At 42.6% G+C, this 17,102-nt stretch overlaps 1 protein-coding gene across 2 annotated transcripts in view; it reads left to right on the top strand.

The window, feature by feature from the left end:
* Positions 1–17,102, top strand: part of P2RX1 (purinergic receptor P2X 1) — a 93,037-nt gene that overhangs the window by 29,752 nt on the left and 46,183 nt on the right. For both annotated transcript variants that reach the window (XM_040336718.1, XM_040336719.1), the window contains exon 2: positions 10,922–11,069. In XM_040336718.1, the coding sequence (XP_040192652.1) occupies positions 10,922–11,069 (148 nt within the window). The remainder of the gene's footprint in view (positions 1–10,921; positions 11,070–17,102) is intronic.

The raw sequence follows: 17,102 nt of genomic DNA on the forward strand, positions 1-17,102 counted from the left end.
CCATAAAGACATGGATAAGCAAGTTTGGGGTGGAGGAACTTGACTGGCCTGCACCTCAACTCGATAGAACACCTTTGAAATGAATTAGAGCAGAGACTGCAAGCCAGGCCTTCTTGTCCATCAAAAAAATATAATTAAAAATATATTAAAAAAATATATTTTTTTTATTAAAAAAAAAAGGGGGGTTCCCCTCTGGGCCCCTGGGGACCCCCGGGCCCCTTACAGGTGTACTGCCTGTACCCCCCTGGTGGCGGCCCTGGTCATAAATCTCCATTGCTGTTATGAGGGCTGACATCTCCTGGGTGTTAAAGTTTTTTTTCCTCCTCTGCCTGTGGGGAACGGGAGCAGCCATCTCACAGCAAAAGTACTTACCCTGGGGGGGGAATAAAACTGGATGCACTTTTGCATCGGCTGGGCGTAAGTTGGGCCGGCGTATCTCTGTAAGTTGGGCCGGCATAGTTGTGAGCATGCTCAGAAGGGAACGAACGTACTGAGCATGCTCCGTTCATGATACGCCGGGCGTAAATCATTGCTCCACGTTCAGAACATCATTTGCATAAGGTCACTTCCACTTACGCTGAGGAAATTAAGTTAGGCCGGTGCAAAGTTAGGCAAAAGTGCTTTGTGAATACCCTACCTGCCTCTCCATGCTGGTCCGGCGTAGCGAAAAAAAGATACGCTACGCCGGCAGAAAGATACGCCATTGTATGTGAATCTGGCCCACTGTCTTTGAAATTGCCCCTGCCCCTATTAAATCCTATCTGGGGACAAAACCAGGGACAGACTTGGTTTGGGGACAGTGTCCTCAATCAGGGGACTGTCCCCTGAAACTGGGGATATCTGGTCACCCTATTGTAAACTCCTGTTTGCAGTGATCAATGTTTTTCCACACTGGTCACTTGTAGGACACACTTGTATAATGTCTGCAGTCTCTGACCATCTCCTGTGTTATGACCACAGTCTGACCTTCTCTTATTTTATATCTGCAATCTCTGACCCTCTCCTGTACAATGTCTGCAATCTCTGACCCTCCCATGTACTATGTCTGCAATCTCTGACCACCACCTGTACAATGTTTGCAGTCCCTGACTATCTCCTGTACCATGTCTGCAGTCTCTGACCATCTCCTGTACCATGTCTGCAGTCTCTGACCATCTCCTGTACCATGTCTGCAGTCTCTGACCATCTCCTGTACCATGTCTGCAGTCTCTGACCATCTGTACCATGTCTGCAGTCTCTGACCATCTCCTGTACCATGTCTACAGTTTCTGACCATCTCCTGTACCATGTCTGCAGTCTCTGACCATCTCATGTACCATGTCTGCAGTCTCTGACCATCTTCTGTACTATGTCTGCAGTCTCTGACCCTCTCCTGTAGTATGTTTTGCAGTCTTTGACCATCTTCTGTAGTATTTCTGCAATAAAAGGGGGCTACAGGCACAGTAGGTGGTGAGGGAAGGTGTACCTAGGCATTCTGGATAGTGAGGGATGGGGGGCCCAGGCATGTTGGGGTTTTCCCTCTTTGTGTATGTTTAGGTGACCAGGGGGCGAGGGGGAAAGATGGGGGGGGCACCACAGAATTAGCTCGCACAGGGCGCCTGAACACCTAAGGCCGGCCCTGATTGGATATAGGGTAGGTTTAAGAGGTATTGTCTGTACTCATAGCAAGTTTAAAGGGATTAAACATGGGAATGCAATAAATTGAGACCTGACTGTGGCATGCAATAAATTGAGACCTGACTTGGGCATGCAATAAATGGAGACCTGACTGAGAAATGCATTAAATGGAGACCTGACTGGGGCATGCAATAAGTGGAGACCTGACTGAGGTATGCAATAAATACAGACCCGACTGAGGCATGCAATAAATGGAGACCCGACTGGGGCATGCAATAAATAGAGACCTGACTGGGGCATGCAATTAATGGAGACCTGCCTGGGGCATGCAATTAATGGAGACCTGCCTGGGGCATGCAATTAATGGAGACCTGACTGGGGCATGCAATAAATAGAGACCTGACTGGGTCATGCAATAAACAGAGATCTTACTGAGGCATGCAATAAATGGAGACCAGAATGAGGCATGCAATAAATGGAGACCAGAATGAGGCATGCAATAAATGGAGACCTGACTGAGGCATGCAATACGTGGAAACCTGACTGAGGCATTCAATAAATGGAGACCTGACTGGGGCATGCAGTAAATGGAGACCCGACTGAGGCATACAGTAAATGGAGACATAAATGGGGCATGCAATAAATGAAGACCTGACTGGGGCATGCAATAAATCGAGACCTGACTGAGGTATGCAATAAGTGGAGACCTGACTGGGGCATACAATAAATGGAGATCTGACTGAGGCATGCAGTAAATGGAGACCTGATTGGGGCATGCAATAAATGGAGACCTGACTGGGGCATGCAATAAGTGGAGACCTGACTGGGGCATGCAATAAATGGAGACCTGACTGAGCCATGCAATAAGTGGAGACCTGACTGGGGCATACAATGAATTGAGACCTGACTGAGGTATGCAATAAGTGGAGACCTGACTGGGGCATGCAATAAATGAAGACCTGACTGGGGCATGCAATAAATCGAGACCTGACTGAGGTATGCAATAAGTGGAGACCTGACTGGGGCATACAATAAATGGAGATCTGACTGAGGCATGCAGTAAATGGAGACCTGATTGGGGCATGCAATAAATGGAGACCTAAATGGGGCATGCAATAAATGGAGACCTGACTGAGGCATACAATAAATGGAGACCTGACTGAGGTATGCAATAAGTGGAGACCTGACTGGGGCATTCAATGAATTGAGACCTGACTGAGGTATGCAATAAGTGGAGACCTGACTGAGGCATACAATAAATGGAGACCTGACTGAGGTATGCAATAAGTGGAGACCTGACTGGGGCATACAATGAATGGAGACCTGACTGGGGCATACAATAAATGGAGACCTAACTGGGGCATGCAATAAGTGGAGACCTGACTGGGGCATACAATAAATGGAGACCTGACTGGGGAATACAATAAGTGGAGACCTAACTGGGGCATGCAATAAGTGGAGACCTGACTGGGGCATGCAATAAGTGGAGACCTGACTGGGGCATGCAATAAGTGGAGACCTGACTGGGGCATGCAATAAGTGGAGACCTGTCTGGGGCATGCAATAAGTGGAGACCTGACTGGGCCATTGCATGATTATGTGCAGCCTTGTAGCTGGTCTGCCAATGGGGCATTGCCACAGAGGAACTGTATGATGCAAATATAAAAAAATAAACTATTAGTCTTGTGTAAAACTGGGAAAGGGAAACTGCAGCATAAGTAAACTGCTGTCTTTGAAGCTTTGGGAAAGTACAGACTGTAAAAGACTGTCCTACAGTACATAGCTGTATGCTGCAGAATCTATGGCAGGGCTTAAAAATGATGTGCTTTGATGTGCCGCTGGTAAAGTCAACAAAGGGATGAAATTTACTGACAAGACTTGGCTGAAGCAAGTAAACACTAAACGAGAAATGCTTTAGTTCTGTGGAACTCCAGTGTAAGGATGTTTTGTTTTCCTGAAAATTAAACGGGCTTGTTCATTAATGCATCCATGTGTTTGTGTACTGTGCCTAAAGACTTATACGCATGAATTACATGGTATTGGTCTCCTAACACAAGGGGGGGGGGGGGATGGTATTTACAATTAAATTGCAACGCAATTAGCCCATTGAAAGTGCATTCACATTCTGTGCCGAAAGGTGCAAACAACAAATTTTATTAAGCTGTTTATTGTGCTGGACAAATGTTTTTTTCATTAATCTAAAATATAAAATACTGAATTTAGCCAGTAGATGGTGCTAGATATAATAGGAAATCCCTGTGATACTTATCAGCATCCATTGGCCAAATGCTATATTTTTTCACTTTAAATAATGAAAAACATTAATCCAGCATAGGAAATGGCCCAATATACTTTTTTTTTTTTTTTTTTTGCACAGAACGAATGTGCATGTACTTTCACTGGACGAATTGCTTTGCAAATTTTTCATAACTACACCCCAAGGTGTCCCTAACACTAAAGTCCACCCAACACTTAAAGTTAATGTACTGTAAATCAAAGAACAACGTGTAATATATTGCAGCATACTAGTGCTTATGTAGTGCTACCCCGAAGGGGACGCTGGATTTCTGGCCTTTTTTCCCCTTACAGCACCCACAGCCAGACAAACCACATTTCCACACACTTTCAGATGGCTCAAAAAAGGTCTAGGGGTGTTGTTTTTTTATTATAGGAACAGATAACTTGGATGGGGATTAGGGGTGCATGGGATACCACAAACTGAAGAAACACTGCAGAAATCTCAGAAATCTCTGGCTGCTCTAATCCAAGATGCAAACTGCACTGCATAGTTGTTGGAGTAGTAGTGCAGAAACAAAAAAGGAATAACTTTTCCAAATGGTTGTGTTAAAGACACAGCACCTGGCTGTAATGCAGGGCATGTGGCTGCTCTAGTCCCAAGGTCAAAGAAATAGCCTACTCCGGGCTGTCTTATACTGCACTTGAGCTACACTTGGTCTCAGACACACAAGGTACTGTATTGCATTTCACTGTCCTCTCCTTCCCTAGGGTGTGATGGCTGGTCTGTACTTACTCAGTCCTTTTTAAGAAGCTCCCAGGATCCAGAGTGGCTGCTGTCTTGGCCTTTCTGCTGGACAGGCTGTTTCTGACTTGGCTATGAGTCTGCAGCTAAGCCTAGATGAGACCTAAGCTTGGTGAGTTCCTGGATCTCTCTCTCTCTCTCTCTCTCTCTCCCCCTCCCTCGATCCCGATCTCTCTCTCTCTCTCTCTCTCTCTCGATCCCGATCTCTCTCTTTCTCATCCTCTCTCTTTCTCATCCTCTCTCTTTCTCATCCTCTCTCTCTCTCTCTTTCTCATCCTCTCTCTCTCTTTCTCATCCTCTCTCTCCTTCTCCTTCTCCTCCTCTCTCTCTCCTTCTCTTCCTCCTCCTCTTCCTCCTCCTCCTCCTCCTCTCTCTCTCTCTCTCTCTCTCTCTCTCTCTCTCCGCCTTCTCCTCTCTCTCTCTCTCTCTCTCTCTCTCTCTCTCTCTCTCTCTCTCTCTCCGCCTTCTCCTCTCTCTCTCTCTCTCTCCGCCTTCTCCTCTCTCTCTCTCCCCCCCTTCTCCTCTCTCTCTCTCCCCCCTTCTCCTCTCTCTCTCTCTCTCTCTCTCTCTCTCTCTTCTCCTCTCTCTCCATCTCCTCCTCTCTCTCCCTCTCTGTCCCCTTTTCCTCCTCTCTCTCCCTCTCTGTGCACTTCTCCTCCTCTCTCTCTCTCCTTCTCATCCTCTCTCTTTCCTTCTCATCCTCTCTCTTGCCTTCTTCTTCTTCTCCTCCTCCTCTCTATCCCTCCCTCTCTCCTTCTTCTCCTCCTCTCTCTCCCTCTCTCCTTCTTCTCCTCCTCTCTCTCCCTCTTTCTTTCTCCTCCTCTCTCTCCCTCTCTCCTTCTCCGCCTCTCTCTCCTCCTCCTCTCTCTACTTCTAATCCTCTGTCTCCCTCTCTCTCCTTCTCCTCGTCTCTGCCCCAGGGGCAGAGCCCCCCAGCACAGGGGTCACTTCCAGACAGCAGAACTCTGCCCCCAGACTGCCAGGCTTCAAAATATTTATGGGTTGTTACTAAATTTACTAAATTTGCCTAACAAATAGCCAACTAGGAGGGTGCTATACTCTCTTTTCCTTTAACTTCATATGGTAATCCTGCCAGTAACATATCTCCTGTTTGTGTTTGCTCTCACACTGTACTGTATCTATTGAGGAGCACCGTTGGCACTCCTGGATGGGACTACAGAAATACCTCTCTCCTTGTCTCCATAACATAGGAGTGTTTGTATTTCACAAAGATAGCTGGGAACAATTCTATGTAACCGGTAACAGACAGCAAAGGCAGAGAGCACAAGAGGTTATCACCTTCCATGATTTATGGCAAGATCAGTCGTTTTTTTTTTTAGACATTTTTATATTATATGTTCAACAGACCAAAAGGGAACAAATAATAGAAGGTTGTTTTTAGGGTTTAAATACATTTTAAACCTTCTACCACCTACTCACCTAAAATGTAACCTAACCTCAAAGTAGAGGCCTCAGTGGCCACACATGCATAGCAGCGAAGTACCCTCAGCTCTGTTATTGTCGATATTTGAGCTGAAAACAAATACGTATCTACACTTCTATATTTCATATACAGTAGTTTGGGTTCTGAGTATTAACGGTATAGAGTACTGACTACTGCTTGGATTGAGAAGTTTGGAACACCCCTAAAGTGTGTCCAAAATTTAAATCTCAGTGCAAATAATAAAAGTAATTTTTAAGTTATGTCGCTACATATATAGTTGTGCTCATAAGTTTACATACCCTGGGCAGAATTTATGATTTCTTGCCCATTTTTCAGAGAATATGAATGATAACACAAACACGTTTCTTTCACTCATGGTTAGTGTTTGGCTGAAGCCATTTATTACCAATCAACTGTGTTTACTCTTTTTAAATCATAATCTCAATAGAAACTACCCAAATGACCCTGATCAAAAGTTTACATACACTGGTGATTTTGACCTGATAGAATGCACACAAGTTGACACAAAGGGGTTTGAATGGCTATTAAAGATAACCATCCCCACCTGTGATCTATTTTCTTGTAATTAGTGTGTGTGTATAAAAGGTCAATGAGTTTCTGGACTCCTGACAGACCCTTGCATCATTTATCCAGTGCTGCACTGACGTTTCTGGATTCTGAGTCATGGGGAAAGCAAAAGAAGTGTCAAAGGATCTGCGGAAAAAGGTAGCTGAACTGTATAAAACAGGAAAGGGATGCCACAAAGTATACCATTTACAATACACCAAACAACACAGAGACAATCCTCAAACCTTCTGGCACAAATTGATTTGGAGTGATGAGACCAAAATGTAGCTTTTTGGCCACAACAGTAAAGCTACATTTGGAGTCAACAAGGCCTATGATGAAAGGTACACCATTCCTACTGTGAAACACGGAGGTGGATCACTGATGTTTTGGGGATGTGTGAGCTACAAAGGCACAGGAAATTTGGTCAAAATTGATTGCAAGATGAATGCAGTATGGTATCAAAAAATACTGGAGGAACATTTGCATTCATCAGCCAGGAAGCTGCGCATGGGACGTACTTGGACATTCCAACATGACAATGATCCAAAACACAAGGCCAAGTCGACCTGTCATTGGCTACAGCAGAATAATGCAAAGGTTCTGGAGTGGCCATCTTAGTCTCCTGACCTCAATATCTTTGAGCCACTCTGGGGAGATCTCAAACGTGCAGTTCATGCAAGACAGCCCAATAATTTACAGGAACTGAAGGAATAGGCAGCTTTACCATCTGACAAGATAAAGAGCCTCATCCATAAATACCACAAAACACTTTAAGCTGTCATTGATGTTAAGACACAGCCCTGGAGGAAACATGCCCCAAATGAAGATGCTAAAGTCAGAGCTGAACTGTATACATGTTCTGGTTTAGCAACTCAGAAATAGGTGAAGGTAAAGCATCAACATCAACACCCAGGTAACTAGCGTTTTGGAAAAACTCTGCAATGACAGCATACATAGCTTGCTCATCAAAGGTTTACTTTAAATATAAAAAATATTAATAGTGAAGAAAAACATATTTTTTTTCCACATCACCAAAAAACACCTGCTTATCCAGAAAATGTGAGAATCCTAACATTCCACTACAGGACCTTAACTTTATTCTGCTGTAGCCAATGACAGGTCGACTTGGCCTTGTGTTTTGGATCATTGTCTTGTTGGAATGTCCAAGTACGTCCCATGCTTCCTGGCTGATAAATGCATATGTTCCTCCAGTATTTTTTGATAACATACTGCATACATCTTGCCAACAATTTTGACCAAATTTCCTGTGCCTTTGTAGCTCACACATCCCCAAAACATCAGTGATCCACCTCCGTACCTTTCATCATAGGCCTTGTTGACTCCTCTCCAAATGTAGCATTTATGGTTGTGGCCAAAAAGCTCAAGTTTGGTCTTATCACTCCAAATGACTTTGTGCCAGAAGGTTTGAGGCTTGTCTCTGTGCTGTTTGGCATATTGTAAGTGAGATACTTTGTGGCATTTACGTAGTAATGGCTTTCTTCTGGCGACTCAACCATGCAGCCCATCTTTCTTTCTTCAATAAGTGCCTCCTTATTGTGCAACTTGAAACAGCCACACCACATTATTTCCGAGTCCTGTATTTTATTTGAAGTTTTTTGTGGGGTTTTCTTTGCATCACAAACAATTTTCCTGGCAGTTGTGGCTGAAATTTTAGTTGATACCTGATCGTGAACCTGAACACTGCTGATTGGCGTTCTCAATTCCTTGGATATCTTTTTATATCCCTTTCCTGTTTTATACAGTTCAACTACCTTTTCCCGCTGATCCTTGACAACTCTTTTGCTTTCCCCATGTCTCAGAATCCAGAAATGTCAGTGCAGCACTGGATGAAAGATGCAAGGGTATGTCAGGAGTTCAGAAACTCATTGACCTTTTATACACATACACTAATTACAAGCAAACAGATCTCAGGTGAGGACGGTTACCTTTAATAGCCATTCAAAACCCTTTGTGTCCACTATATAAACTTTTGATCAGGGTCTTTTGGGTCGTTTCTGTTGTCATTATGATTTAACCACTACACTACCGGCCGCCGTCAATTAACGGCGGCACGATAGTCCTATTGTTCTGACAGGACGTCATATGACGTCCTTGTCTTTCAAGACCGCTACGGGGAACACAATGCGCGTGCCCAGTAACTGAGCAGGGTCGTGGAGCTCTGTGTGTAAACAAAGAGCTCCACGTCCTGTCAGGGAGAGGAGACCGATGCTGTGTCCCTTGTACATAGGGACACAGATCGGTCACCTCCCCCAGTCAGTCCCCTCCCCCCACAGTAAGAATCACTCCCAGGTTACACATTTAACCCCTTCCTCGCCCCCTAGTGTTAACCCATTCACTGCCAGTCACATTTATACAGTAATTAGTGCATATTTATAGCACTGATCGCTATATAAGTGTGAATGATCCCAAAAATGTGTCAAAAGTGTCCGATGCGTCCGCCATAATGTCGCAGCCCAATAAAAATCGCAGATCGCCGCCATTACTAGTAAAAAAAAATAATAAAAAAAACCTCATAATTATGTCCCCTATTTTGTAGGCGCTATAACTTTTGCGCAAACCAGTCACTATACCCTTATTGCGATTTTTTTTTTAAAAGGGATATTTATTATAGCAAAAAGTAAAAAATTGTGTTTTTTTTTAAAAAAAGTGTCGCTCTTTTTTTGTTTATAGCACAAAAAATAAAAACCGCAGAGGTGATCAAATACCACCAAAAGAAAGCTCTATTTGTGGGGAAAAAAGGACGTAAATTTTGTTTGGAAAACACTTCGCACTACCGCGCAATTGTCAGTTAAAGCGACGCAGTGCCGGAAGCTGAAATTTCGCCTGGGCAGGAAGGGGGTATACGTGCCCAGTAAGCAAGTGGTTAAAAAGCGTAAACACAGTTGATTAATAATAAATGGATTCAGCCAAACATTAATCATGAGTGAAAGAAAAGTTTTTATGTTATCATTCATATTCTCTGAAAAATTACCAAGTAATCATAAATTCTGCCAGGGTATGTAAACATACTAGCACAACTATAGATAAGGATCTGACTTGGAGGCAACTTCCATTAATGTCTATGGGCTAGAATAGAGGTCGCCTTGAAGTAGTACAGGAACCTTTAATGAAGCTCAAGCACAAGTGTGTCTTCTCTTATGGCAGAACTGATAAGATGAAGATTTTTCCCATCTTTTTCCCATCTTCCTGCGAGGTCTCACAAGTCGGCTTCCCAAATTGCGGCAGTGTGAACGGAGTCTTAAGACTATTTCAAAGTGACTCACTAAACACAAAACCCCTATTGTAAAGGATGATGTTTGACATCAAGTTCTGTGTAGGCTTCTGGGTGAAGTGATAACCCAATGGCACTAATGGGAAATCAGATTTCTGGAAATCTGCACACAGTGTAAAAAATGCCCCCAATATGCCATAGCTGATATTTAAATTTTGTGGGTTTAGGAAATCATAACATGCATACTAATTGAGCTGGTAATATCTATACCCCCCCTTTTTCCTATATATATTTACACTATTTTTATCAATAATTTTAAAATTAAAGCAAATCTTAACAATAATTGCAATGGCCATATAATTGACTCAGCCAGTCAAAATTGTACTTCCCTATTACATTGGTGATCATTGGAAAAGTGCCTGTTGCACAGGTGTTCAGTGGTAGAGTGCCACTGCCACCCCTTAAACTGGTGATTAGGAGTCAGTGTAGTTGGTGTACTGCCCCTACCCCTTTACCCTGATGGTCAGTGTAGTGCCCCCTGGTGTTGAGTGGTTTGGTATCCAAATTAGTGGTCAGTGGGTTGCTTCCTCCATCACATTACAGCAGAACAGTGCAACATCTTGGAACCATGCAGAATCCCTTCATCAGGCTTGTATCATATCTGATAAAGGGGTCATGTAGAGCCTCTTTCTCTGTGATGTATTCACTTTGAGAAAACAAAATTGGACATTACTCGGAGATCTATTGTGTGCTGGCATATATGTACATTGCTTTTGGTACGCTACAGGCAGTTTAGAGACTTTTTAAGATTCATACATTTCAAAATGTCTTGTGCAGAAAGTGATGTACTAATATAAAAGATTCACATATGTACTTACAAAAGGGGAATATTATTTGGGTAATATGGCTCAAATAATGTTTTTCTTCATCATTAAATAAGTTTTGCAGTGGTACTTGCAGGTTATTTTATCATGTGTTCAGAATTCTAATGGTGGTTTTTGTTAATCTTTTTATTTAGGTGGGTGTTTTTGTATGAAAAAGGCTACCAAGATGTAGATGACATCATCAGTTCAGTCTCCATAAAATTAAAAGGACTAGCCGTTACCGATCTTCCAGGTATAGGAAGAGAGATCTGGGATGTAGCTGACTATGTGTTCCCTCCACAGGTAAGATGTACGTATACATTATGCAAAGTCAGTCAGTTTTTATTTTAAAATGGTAGTAAACTCAACCACAGCACACAGCTCTGAAGGAACAGCACGGGTATGCCGTTCCTTCAGAGCGCATGCAACAGTGACATCACCGGCTGCTGCTCGCTAGAATATCTCCTAAATGGTGCACTTTAGGAGTTATTAATTTAATCTACAGGTAAGCTTTATTATAAGCTTGCCTGTAGGTAAAAAATAAAATAGGATAGTTCACTACCACTTTAAAGTGGTTAAAAAGAAAGTAACGATGTTCTCTACCTGTGGATGCAAAAAATTGCAAAAAAGCCCGACGTCTCAGCACATCCCTAAATAAGCCAATTGCTATACCCCCAAAGGGGTGTGTTTCCTCGATGGGACTTTAAGTGTGTGAGGCGGGCAAGAGTATAAGACGAAATTAGTCAACACGTAGGTATCAAAGTATTCAAAATTTATTAATTTAAATAATGTTGCTCAATGGAACAACGTATCAAAAAAGTTTTTTAACAGCAAGATACAAAAACAGAAAAAAAGGGGTTTTCCAAATGACCATTTGAGAACCAGAAAGCACGGCCTGGGGAAAACAATTAACAGCAGTGCCCCACATTATTCATGGTAAGACAGGACAATCAAAATTGTTATATATACGTGTACACGCGACAAAGGAGCAAAAAGAAGAAGAAGCCCTCAGGACTGTCACATGGGTATAGACAGGGATGCCAACGTTTCGAGGCTCTTTTTAATTAGAGTATCGCCTCTTCATCAGGGCGAGGGCGGTGCATAAAGTGTCGCTGTACCGTCTAGAAATACAAAATAAAAATAAATAAATATAAAAATAAGAAAGAAAGAAAAACACATAAATACATAATTCAGTAAGGGGCATGAAAAACACATGTGTAGTTGGAACATTCATTTGCAAAGATTTTTCTACATACAGAGAGAAATGTACATATAAAAAAACACCATTATGATCCTCATCATAACTCCCCGCTGTGTCTGGCGTGGCACTGAAACAGACCCTATATGTAAGGGACTGAATTCAAAAAATAAAAAATAAATGAAATAAATATATACATATGCTATAGATCCTAGTTGCCACATCATCCTTGTAAATCAAACCCCAAAAAAGTATATAAATAGCTACTAACCGAAAATTTCGAAGGTAGGTAGATAAGTCTCAGATGGAGACCATGAAGGTTACTTGGCCGATTATAAAAGAAGTATGTCGTTGGTCAGTGGAGGTACGATTACTCACACGGTATTACCATACTGTGTGGCCTGTAGTGTAAAGGATATGAAGGGCAGGAAAAAAAAGCACAATGTATCAAAATGTATCATAAGGTAATAACAAAAAATGCCAGGCAAGATAACACGTCTAATGCACATTGTCAGGGACGTCAAAAGACGATAAACGAGACTGTATTGTCGCAACACAGACTTATACTAGTTTGGCATAAACCAGATAATATACATAAAGGTATAGTATTAGCAGAAGTGCCTGGCTAGGCTGCGTGGGAAGAGGAAATGGCAGCAGGGGGAGGTCAAAAAATCCACAGGATCAGCGTCAAGGATTAATCAAATAAAATCCACAAAACAGTTTTGGTTTTATAACAAAGTTATATAACATGCCCTCTGGTCGTGTCCAAATAATAGTGCCACCTCGATTTGACAAAGCACCACTAGGATGCAATGAAGAGGGGATTATCAATTATTTAAATGGAAAAAGATACTGTTTTCTATAAGCATGGATAAGTTGATCTAATAAAGTAACTAGATCAAACAAATGGTATGCATAAAACCATCCACTATATATAAAACATGGTGACTAAAAAAGTATATAGTATATAGTATAACGGACTTACCATAATTACAAGGGATGTTGGTAAAACAAGAAAAAAGGAAGAAAAAACAAAAATCTCCTCCTTTCTATGAAGTTCTCCCTGTCAGGGGCCAGTACGGACTGCTGAAGGCTGTGGAAATGCCAGGAGCAACAGATTGCTCATTGGGAACAGGTTCTACAAAAGAGTTAAAAAGTAGGATAGCAGAGAAGGCAGAAAGGCATAGAAAAGTCCTGATTATCGCAAGATAATAAATGGACAACAGCCAGTCAAAAGTAAAAAATAGTAAGCATAAAGGACTGCCAGGTCTGCTGGTATAAAATAAAATGAACATCCATACCTGTCCAGAGCGTTTTGTGCAGGTTACTGGCCACAGGGAGACTAAGCCTGAATATTGGATCAGGCATTTATATGTCTCCCTGTATTGCTAACAGCTGTGTGTCAGCGGACTGCAAGGGGCAATGCCTCACATACGGTCACGCCCCGGGACCGCCCTCCGGGTGCAGTGACGCGCGAGGTCCCCGCCCACCCCCCATGACGGCCAGCCAGGGGAAATTCCAGATGGCCCTGCCCATGGGCGTGGACAGGAGCGTCACTGGGAGAAACCCCCGGAGGACGGGAAAGGGGAAGGAGGGGGCGCGGCGCGCCAGAGTCCCGCGGCGCGGGGAGAGATGGATCATGTCAGATCCCCCCATGGGGATGGGGGAGCACGACAGGATCCATCTTAGAGAAGGACACTAGGTCCTAACTCTTACCCGCGCCGAGTGCCAGATGCAAACCCAGCAGATAGAAAACGCCAGGTATCTGGTTTCTCTGTATAGGAAAGTATAAACGGTCTGAGTATAGAAAAAAAAAGGGTCTTTGCTAGTATGGATAGTGCAATGTGTATCTGCCACAGACATGTTGTAATTACAATATGTGAAAATCAAAATCGCAAAAGGGGGCTTGAAAACAGTTCCAGACCAGACACAGCTGGAGTCAGACTTACATTCTGCACATTCTTATATTTAACATCAGGTCGATCGACCATCCTATAAAATAAAGCACGATAGTAAGTTTCATATATTCTGCGTAGCACAATACTGCTAACAAAATGTTGCAAAAAACAACAATAGTAGGCATGTACAGATTAAATGCAATGATGGCTAAGAAATTAGCAACAAAAAAAATATATAAATAAGATCAAGTCAAAAAATAATAAATAGATAAATAAATAAACAGGGAAGAGAAACAAAAAGGAGTCCCTGCATTGATCTATAGTACTAAGATTCCTAGGGAGGGTCCCACTCGGAGCCTCCTGATGAGAAGCCTTCCAAAAATGGTCTAAAAGAGATGTTGCCATTCAAGCCAGGGGGTGAGGTGGCATTGAGAATAAAAATCCATTTTTGTTCGATTTGCATTAGTAATTTATTGGTATCACCTCCTCTTGGGCTGGAATGTACGCGATCCAAAATGATAAAAGAAATTTTTGGGGTTACTCCACTATGGATGTTGGTTACATGTCTCCCTAGGGGGAGGTCAGGGTTGCAAGATTTCATAGATAGAATGTGTCTATAAGCTCTTTTCCAGAATGATTGTATTGTTTTACCTACATAGTAGGAGGAGCATTGGCATAACAGGAGGTATACTACTCCTTGCGTTTGGCAGTTAGCAAAGTGTTTTGGACGGTAAACATCACCATTAGGTAGGTGTAAATTTTTTGTTATATTCATATACTGGCAGTACTTGCATCCACCACATGTGTAGGTACCTGGAAGTTTACATGAGCATTTTTTGCGTGATTGTTTAAACTCGCTGGAAGTGAGGTGATCCCTGAGGGAACATGCCCTTCTAAAAGTAAAAGAGGGAGTTTTTGTTACATGAGGGCCAATTATTGGATCCATTAATAACAGATGCCAATATCTTTTGGCGATCTGTTGGATGGCGCCATGTTGATTGGAGAACCTTGTTATGATTGAAATTGGGTTCTTTTTAGTTTGTTTTTTTGAGGTAGGATTAAATAAAAGATCTCCGCGTGTTTTTTGGATCGCTTTATTGTAGGCTCTTTTGAGGGTCCGGTGGGAGTAGCCCCGCCTAAGTAGTCTATCCTTAAGCAGGTCAGCCTCTTGTTTGAAAGTAATGTCGTCTGTACAATTCCTTTTGATTCTTAAATACTGACTGTAAGGGATTGAAACCATCAGGTTTTTTGGATGGAAACTGCTCGCATGCAGTATTGTGTTTCCAGCCGTTTCTTTGCGGTACAAACTGGTGCTTAAAGTACCCTCTGGGTCTTTGTGGATGGTTACGTCAAGGAAGTCAATGGAGGATTCGTTGTAATTCATAGTAAATTTAAGATTAAAGTTGTTACAATTTAATCTGCAGAGAAAGTCATCCAACTGTTCTGTAGACCCCTCCCATACCACTATTATATCGTCAATGAATCGATACCATAACTTGACAAATTGCATAAAGGGGGCCAAATCAGGTAATGACCTGATTGTGGACTCCCACTCCCCCAGGTACAGGTTTGCATATGAGGGGGCACACAAGGTCCCCATTGCAACTCCCTGTACCTGGAGGAAGTGGGAGCCATTGAAGAGAAAGTGATTGTGATGCAAAATGAAGTCTAGTGCATCCAAGAGAAAATTATTCATTTCTGGCTCGGAGGGATTATTCTGGGATAGAATATGTGCTATACAGGCTAGGCCCTTCTCGTGAGGGATGGAGCTATATAGCGCTTCAACATCTATCGCTGCTAGAATTGATGTTGGTGTGACAGTAAGGCCTTCCACTATTTGTAGCAGATGTAAGGTGTCTCTAAGGTAGCTTGGTATTTTTGTCACCTGTGGGCGTAGGTGAGCATCCACAAAGGTGCTCAGATTTTCCGTAAGGCACCCATTACCCGAGACTTTAAAGTGGTTATAACCACAAAAACAAAAATATATTATATTGCAGCTTACCAAATCGTAAAGGTAGTGGCAGCATTAGTTCAAATTTAATTTAATCCAGCTAGTAAGTCTGTTATTTTTCAACTTCCTTTAAAGGCAGCCATATATGGAATAATATTCAGTCAATTCAGCAGGGATGAGTGAATTTCAATCTATGTATGGGAAGACTCATAAGGGATGCAAGGGTGCCGCCCCACTAATCCATGCGCCCGGCACCTTATATATGCAGGGCGTAGGACGCATGGATTTCAAAAAAAAATTTTTAAGCACATGATTAGAGCCTGAGGCTCTTATTGGCTTCAACAAGGTGGCTTGTGTGACATTAGCGAATATTCACTAATGTCTTCCTGTTTCTCCTCCCGGCCAATCAGGAAGCGGGTCCTGAGACCCGATTGGCCGGGAGTCTTAAGACCAGCTTGGACGGGAGGAGAAGCATCCACCGGGACTCAGGAGGAGATGCAGATGGGAAGCCGCCAAAGCCATGACCTGGATGGGGTAAGTCTGGGGCTGGCGGGCAACGAGCGAGCGTGTATGAAAAGCGGCTATGGAGCAGGCGATCGAGTGAGCGAGCACCAGCCACCACTGAGTTTTAAGCACATCTTATTTTATTTAAAGATAACAAATTCTCAAGGTTTTGGCTGTACATACACTTTAAAGGCCAAGGCCAGCAAAACAAAAAAAAACTCCCTACAGGCAACGTTTTTTTTTCTATCATTCACTAAAGGGGAATTCAGCAGGGGACTATTTACTCACAGGGGCTGTTCACGTTGCAAGGGAAACTGCACTTTGCAAGGAAATTTTCCCTTAGATTAGTAAATTAGGTGAAACTCTGTGGAGTTCCATCATCCAATCATGTGCACATGATTGGGTATTTTTTGCAAAGTAAATGTTCACCTCCTTCACTAAGCTAAGGGAAAATTAGCCTGAAAAGTGTAAACTCCCTTGTAAAGTTAACAGCCTCTTTGCCTTTAGCCTCAGAGACTCAAATAAAAGTCCTAGAAGTCATATGACAACTATTATATATTGTCCATAGTTCGCTTTACCATAGTGACTGAAGTTCTGCATTCTGCATTTAAAATAGGTCCTGGATTTTTTTATGTAATCACATGAGATCATCAGGAGAGAAGACTGTAGCTGTGTAAACAGCTGCTGGTGCAGTGGCGGCCTGTCAATAAGGGGTGAGGGTGCGTTGCCCTCTCAAAGTTTTAACATATTAAAAACTGTTAGTCAATTAGATATATTATCATTTA

This window comes from Rana temporaria, chromosome 2, assembly GCF_905171775.1.
Source record: "Rana temporaria chromosome 2, aRanTem1.1, whole genome shotgun sequence".
Lineage (NCBI taxonomy): Eukaryota > Metazoa > Chordata > Amphibia > Anura > Ranidae > Rana > Rana temporaria.